This window comes from Vigna radiata, unplaced genomic scaffold (assembly GCF_000741045.1).
Source record: "Vigna radiata var. radiata cultivar VC1973A unplaced genomic scaffold, Vradiata_ver6 scaffold_288, whole genome shotgun sequence".
Lineage (NCBI taxonomy): Eukaryota > Viridiplantae > Streptophyta > Magnoliopsida > Fabales > Fabaceae > Vigna > Vigna radiata.
The window spans coordinates 400887-408612 of record NW_014543450.1 but is presented as its reverse complement, the minus strand read 5'-3'; the positions used below and the strand labels follow the sequence as shown (position 1 = coordinate 408612).

Sequence of the window (7726 nt, the reverse complement as noted above, 5' to 3'; positions counted from 1 at the left end):
AGTTTTGAGAATGAAAATTATTAAAATAAGGCAAGTGTTTCTGATTTTTTTCAATTGGGGCTAGAGTAGGGATGACAGAGAAAAGGTTGGAGTGAAAGAGATGAAAGACAAAGGGTTGAGAGGAATGAGAGAGGTGGGTAAGGGTTTGGGAGTTTCGTTTTTTATTTTTGAGAATGGAAATTATTAAAATATCCTTAATATTAAAACTTAGAATTCATGATATAAGGGTATTTTTGTCTACTGAAACCCAGTACACATTGCTAAAATGTACCAGAAAAACAGACGTACGCAAGTTAGCAGACCCCATATATATATATATATATATATATATATATATATATATATATATATATATATATATATATATATATATATATATATATATATATATTTAGTTACATTAACAAATCACTTAATTTATTCTAATAATTTTGTTCAATTTATTACTGTATAAATTCACATTTTACAATTGAATAAAAATATGTCTTCTAAAAAGATATATCTTTTATTTAATTTTTAAACCCTTGGTTTTATATTTTAACATTAGAGTTTTAACAAATTACACATAATAAAATAAAATATTATAAAATTGATAAAGAAAAAAAAATATTTTAACATATAAATATATGATATTAATACAATTATATGAAAAAAATAATCATAATAATTAAATATCTTTAAATAAAACAAAGAATAATAATATCCTACAACGTCACCGTTTAGCCTTTGTAAACTATTACGAGACTTTTTTTTTTTCTTAGAAGAGCTAAGACAATTGACCTCCTCTAATGGAAACACCCAGATAGGTTCTTGATGCACAATGGATTGTCCAAAACATACCTTTTATGGAACCATCAACCATTAACAACATGCGTCACCCATAAAAAAAAAAAAAAAAAACACTCTTGAAGATGGTAAACTCACTTTGGAGAGTGACGTTGTCTTAACTGGAAAGTGTAAGTCAAGTTTTTGTACAAATATATTTAAATTTAATTATGTAAAATTTTATAATCACGTGTGAGTAAAGGATATAAAACTTTAAATTTTATATTAGTTATAACAGATTTTCATTCTTTCACAATAAGATTTCAAATACTACAAAGACAATTCATGAGTCACACATATTTGGATTCTGTTAATTATCAAACCTTACATGCTTAAATTTTATTTATAATAAAATATAATCAATATATGTAATAATAGATATAACTATTAATGGGGATATTTCTAACCATGCATTACATAAATTAATATCAAGACAAACTATTAAATAAATTAAAATACTTATCAAATATCACCAACCTATGCATTTGACCATAATTAATAGATTCCAAGAAAACAAAACATAAAATGAAAACTAAGTACACTATATATCAAATTAACCTACAAATACATTCAACTTAATATATTAATTACACAAGCAATTTAATCAATTCACAATAATAATGAATTCCAAAAGTCAATCTTAAAAAATAATTTTGATAAATAAGATTCTAATAATACCTAATATTATCATCTCTTCAACCATGGTGTTTCTCTAATAATATGTATGCACAATAAGTTTATAAGATAGAATAACTGGAAATATCACATGAGAATATGTGAGATCTTTCTAACACAATTTTCATGTTTCATAGAATAACATGTTCTCTTCTCCAATGTCAACAAAGAAAAATGAATTTCCCACAATTAAGCATATCTTCACTAAAAAATTGAAGGTAGATTTTGAATAAGGACCTTCGTAATAAAAATATGAATACATGCAAACCCACAAATAACAAGAACGACTAAAATTAACATCCATTTATTAACAGAGTGAGAGTGAGTATCATATTATTTGTTGTGGGTATCCTAAATTATTTGTAAATTTGTAGTCATTTACTAATTAGGATTATAGTATTTCACTTTGGATCTATCATGAGTTTAATGTCACTAAATAATTTAGAAAAAAGTAGAACAATTTTAGGCTATAATTTCTTGGAAGTTGAAACGAATTTGGATGGATTATGATCATCAGTAATATTAGTATTATCTTGATTTAGAACATTGAACATATTATAATATGTGGTTGAAATACTTTGTGTATTTTACTCCACACCTATCAATACGCCTTCATTGTTTTTCTGAGTTTGAAGGTTGTCACAAGGTGCTTATAAGAATGAATGAATCACTCAGTAATAAACACCGTGCTTAGTAAAAACATAATAATTACGGGCAAAAAAATCAGACAAAGAATAAAACACAACCTTTTCAATAGATTTGAAGAACATAACATCATGAACACCCAAAACTTGAAGTTCGTTGTCGTGGTGGTGTGCCTAGCCGTGTGCATCGGAACAACTTGGGGCGATGTGCTCGAAAGCGCCAAAGACACTGCAAAGGACGCTAAGGACGCCGCCGCCCCAACGGTCAAAGCTGCCCAAGACACTGCCTCATCAGCTGCCCAATCTGCCAAGGAAGTTACCGCACCCGCTGTTAATGCCGCCACTCCCACCGTCGAAGGTATCGGCGAAAAGACCGAGTCTTTTGCTCAGTGGGCTTACAGTAAAATTTCCGGTGGTTTGGGATTGGAAAGAGATGACAAGCCAAAATCAAAATGATAAGCTCCAATCCTAAGTAAGAGAAGGAGGATGCGAGGGTGACTAAGTAATGGATTACGAAGAACTTCTATTCTATTATGTTGTTAATGGAAAGTTTTAGAAATGTGTCTACCGTTACATCAGAATCAGTGTAACGAGTCAGTTTTTCTATTTTTTTTTTCTTGGGATTGGGAAAAGGTGGTTGGTTATGAGGCTACCACATAAAGATATTAATTACACATTTTGCAATATTCCATATATAAATATATATAAGTTAAAATGTATTGGAGACATGAATTATTATGCAATTATGTATGTTTGTTCCTTTCTTTTTTTTTTTATATGTCTAATTAAGAAACTTTTACTATTGTGGAAGAGGAGGAACAAACAGCGTGGAAGGAAAATATAGGTGAATTGAATTATAACAAAACAATGATGTTCATTTGGGTGAAGTTTAATGTGGAGTCTAATATATAAAATTGAATTGCATAAGATTTGTAACTATTTTTAATACAAGTTTTAAAATTGATGTTTTTAACTCGGGTCATTTAAATCTGACTCATTCGAATTGAATCCGTGATGAGTCGGATTAACTCACTAACCCACCTAATTTTATTTTATTAATTTATTATTTTATGAAACTCTAAAAAATATTTTCTTCATCCACCGAATTTGTTTGACTCACTAATAAATTAATCGGATTAGATTGACTTACTAAATAACCAATCTTTAATAGGTCGATCCGGATAGGAATAAGTAGCCCGTTTTGAAAGTTCTATAAAAAATAATATATATCTAACATATCTCATTACGATAAGAATCAATAAACTTTAAACATTAGACTTTAAACTTAATTTGATGAAAAAATATATTTACATTATGTAGAAATAAAAGGCTAATGGTGAGTAATACAATATATTTAATAAATTTTATTAAAATAAATTCTAATACATATTAGAAATAAAACTTAAATTTAACTAAATTTTACAAACTTGTTTAGTATAGGTCAGCATCTAATTTCGTTAGGATGAATAAAATTTATTTCCAAAAATAAAAAGGGGTGATATAAAAGTTTATTTAAAAATTCTAAAACATTAACAAAATTAATTTTAGTTTTAAAAGTTAACTAAAAATACAAAAATTAAAAATTAGAAAATTATTAATAAAATAATGACAAAAACAAAATAAAAAAACGAATAATAGTAAAAAAAAAAAGGGAGAGAAAAAAGAAAGAAAGAAGAGAGCCCTTTGATACCTTCACACTTATACACCTTGTTTGCAATAGCCACACCATCCAATTTCTTTTTACGCCCGGCTTTTGTTAGGCCCAATTGTTTTTCTTTTTTCACACCCATGTTTTGTTCTTTTTAGAAATGATCCAAAAATCTACATTTCCTTTTTATCTACACTCCAATATTTTTGTTTTTGTTTTTCTTTTCAATCATAAACATCATTTTTTTCGAGTCCTTTATCATCTTCCATCTTACACACTCTTTAACACTTCTATCGCTACCACTAGACCCGTCAATTTGGTCCCTTTTGTATGATTTGACCTTGATTCACGTGAGTTGAAGCCAGAAAAATCTACAGGACCAAAAATTTTCAAGTGTTTCACCCTCATCTCCAAGTCTTTCATTCTACACCTCCAAAGTTCTATAAAATGCCTAAACTACCCCATAATTAAGAAGCTTTTAATATATTTTTAAAAAAACTAAAAGTGGTCAAAGATTCACGTTGTCAGTGCACAAATATTATTCGCACACTTATATTTGTCTCTCGCATTTATGAATACTCCCCGCATCTCATTTATGCTTTTGTGTTTTCATCTTTGTGTCTCCATTCTCCAGTACACACAGACCATTCGCGGTTCCCTCCCTCTGCCTTTCCTCTTCGCCTATCTAACAATACACAGAGGCACACAACCCCTCGCAGCTCTGCCTCCCTTGGGTTTCCTCTTCCTCTCTCCATTCTTGCACACAAAGTCGTCGCATTTCAGCCACGCGAAGGTGGTGCTTCGAATCTTATTCTCTCTTTCAATTGTGTGGTTTGCTTGCTTTTGGTTTCAGAGTTTTATTTCATGGTTGTAGGCACACGACACACACAAAAAAATCTTCTTCCTATTGAGGTTGGAAGGCCAGACAGAGGAGCTCCAGCGTCGCGCATCGCCCAGTAGAGACAAACACCAACCTAACGTCCCTACGAGCACTTAGCGCCCCTACGAGGTTGGTCTGTGGTGTTTTTTATACATAGAAAAAGTTATTTTCTTGAAATGTAATGCAGATCTATATATTTTGAAGTCAAGATGAGTCAAGATTCAAGAATATATTTTGAAGACTTGTATTGCATTGGAAAGCTTTTTTAATAATTGTAGTTCAATGTCTAGGACTTAAATTTTCATTGGTTTTGATTGCATGTACTTTCATATTATATAATTAATGTCTAGAATAAAAATGCACGGTTTTGATCGATGAAACCAAGTTTTAATCAATTAAAACGTTGCAGGTGCTGAAAACTTAAAAAAACACTCGAATAATCGATTAAAGCACATTTTAATCGATTAGTTAATCGATTAATCCTAAGAATAATCCATTAAAAGTGAGCATTGGAGTTATCTGGATTTTGAAAACTAGCTGGTGTAATCATTTTAATCGATTAACACTTGTATTAATTGATTAAAAGCATTAAGTGGCCAGAAATAAAGAGTGGAAGAGTATTTGCTTAAGTTTATATATAGGCTCCCTTTATCCATTATCAGCATCTCTTCCCTTGTGCTCAAATACTCATAACACTTTGAGAATTGTGTGCTCTTGCTTAGCTGAGGAAACTCTTGTCTATGGAGCTGGTAAATTGCTGCTACAGTGATGGAGGAATAGCTGGTTCATCCTTGGTGCGTCTAAGTATGTGTTTGGAAGAGGATCATCCTTTGTGAAGTATTTGGAGGAAGTGTTTCATTCTTCGTGAAGATTCAAAGGAGGTGCAGGTTCATCTCTTGTGGTATCAAGAGAGGTGATTTCTTAACTTTTACAAATTATTTCTTTGTGAATGTAATTTGTAATTGTTTTGTGATTAGTGAATTGTTTATTTTGATTTGAGATAAGCGACTGAACGTAAGATTGGTAAGATCCGAGCTAGTATAAAATTCATCTATGCAAATTTCTCTCAACCTTACTCTTGTTACTCATTATTATTATTTGTGTAGTAAGTTTAATTGAGTAGAAATTTAAAGGCACACGTTTGTATTAAAATCTCTCTTGGTTTATTATTCCACACTAACCATTCCGCTGTAGCTGCTCTGACAATTGGCATCAGAGCTCGATCTGATAGTTATTCAAATGGCAGGTGTTGGGAAACAGGTAGGCTTCATTTTAACACCAAGAGAGGGGGGGAGGGGGTTGAATTGGTAATGTTTCAAAAACAAAATCTTTTCGCAATCTTTTACCAAAAGTATAAAGCTTTTTTATCTTTCTTGAAATGCAAGTAATGAAAATTTATATGCAACGGAAAAACGTTGTTGACTGCTTAACAGATAAAGTCGACTGGTATTAAAGAGTGCAGGATAGAGAAAATCAAACACTGGTTTTTATATTGGTTCGGCCAACAATGCCTACATCTAGTGTCCTTCCAACCCAGGAATTAAATGCGCTATAATGGTTGCGGTTTTTACAACAAGGAATTTATAGAAGACCTCATGTCAAAAATATAAGTCTCCTCTCTAACCCAAAACCAAAATATAGCTCGACGGTTTGCCCATAATCGCGCTACCGCCTAGCGGCAAGGGGCCACCGCCCGGCGGTTTGCCTCTAATCGCAAATCCGCCCAGCGCCCACGCCAGGTGCCTCCTCCTCGCCTTGGAGCGCCCAACGGTGAATTTTTCCGCCAGGCGGTTTCTTTACTCTTCTTTTCTTCAATTTTCTTTCTCTATCTTGAGTCTAAGACCTTCATCCTCAACCCCAATCTTCACTTTCATCAAAATCACTACAAAACAATGCAAAACAAGCATAATATCGCTAAAAACAGCTTTTGACTCTCGACTGACTCATTTATTAAGTTTTACTTGATTCTAAGCTCATTCTAAGTCTTAAAGGGTGTAATTTGGTCTAAATTGACATATGAAAATAACTGTTATTTCAACCGTTATCACTGAGCAGTTTAATTAGCTGCTGAGCGGTTTTCTGTTGTTATTTGACTAGATTATGTTATCTTTTTGGCCTATATATAGCCCCAGTGCGAATCAAAACTCATTCTTTTGGCAGAGAGAAACGTCCAGAGCTATTCCACACACCTTGGAGGAGGTTCCTTGGATGCTTAGGCACCAATCTACCAAGTTTAGAGTTATTTCTTCCATTCTTTCATTATATTTCATCTAGATTCACCATGATTATGGTGAACTAAACCCTAGGTTGTTGGGGAACAATGTAATCTTTTGAAACTCTCATATATCCAAATTCTTATTTATTTTATATGCTTGCATATGCTTGATTTATCAATTGTTGGGTTCCTCACCTGTATTTAATGCTTTTATCGTTTAACTCATTCGGTAAATGTTGTTGGTCTTTATTCATACGGGAACGTACAGTAATTTCATGAGCTGGGGGGAATTCCTTGATTCAGCAATACCACCTAGGGATAGGGGTAGGACGATCAATTGTATTTTGCTTCCGTTTATCATGCATTATTAATTGCTAGGGGAGGCTAGGGATAGCAAGCCGGTAATTAGTAATAGGATCTTTTCGCCAAGGGATTGGGTTAAGGGTAGACCAAGAAAGTTTGCATGACAATATGATAAATAAGCAAATTAAATAAGGAGTAGAGATATATGAGGGTGGATAAGATGAAATTGTAAACCCCAAAAACTCCATTCATTCATAGTTTCTTTTAGCTAATTGAATACTGCATTTGCATGTTTACTTTTGTTCTTTGCATTCAAACCCCAATCTAATTCTTTTCTCAAGTCTTATGTGATTGGTTACATGAAAAGTAAGGCCTAAGAGTCCTTTGGGAAATGATACTTGTACTTACCCATTTTATATTACTTGATAACGATCTGGTACAATTGCTAGGGACTTAACAAGTTTTTGGCGCCGTTGTCGGGGACTCGTGGTTTAACTTATCTAGTAGTGTAAATTGATGAAATTTGACTTGATTTT

General features: G+C 32.1%; 1 protein-coding gene across 1 annotated transcript; it reads left to right on the top strand.

Moving 5' to 3' along the window:
• The first annotated feature begins 2276 nt into the window (after nucleotides 1-2276).
• Nucleotides 2277-2600, top strand: LOC106754468 (late embryogenesis abundant protein D-29-like). The gene has a single exon (XM_014636483.1). It carries the CDS (start codon nucleotides 2277-2279, stop codon nucleotides 2598-2600), a length of 324 nt encoding a protein of 107 aa, XP_014491969.1.
• Nucleotides 2601-7726: the final 5126 nt, after the last annotated feature.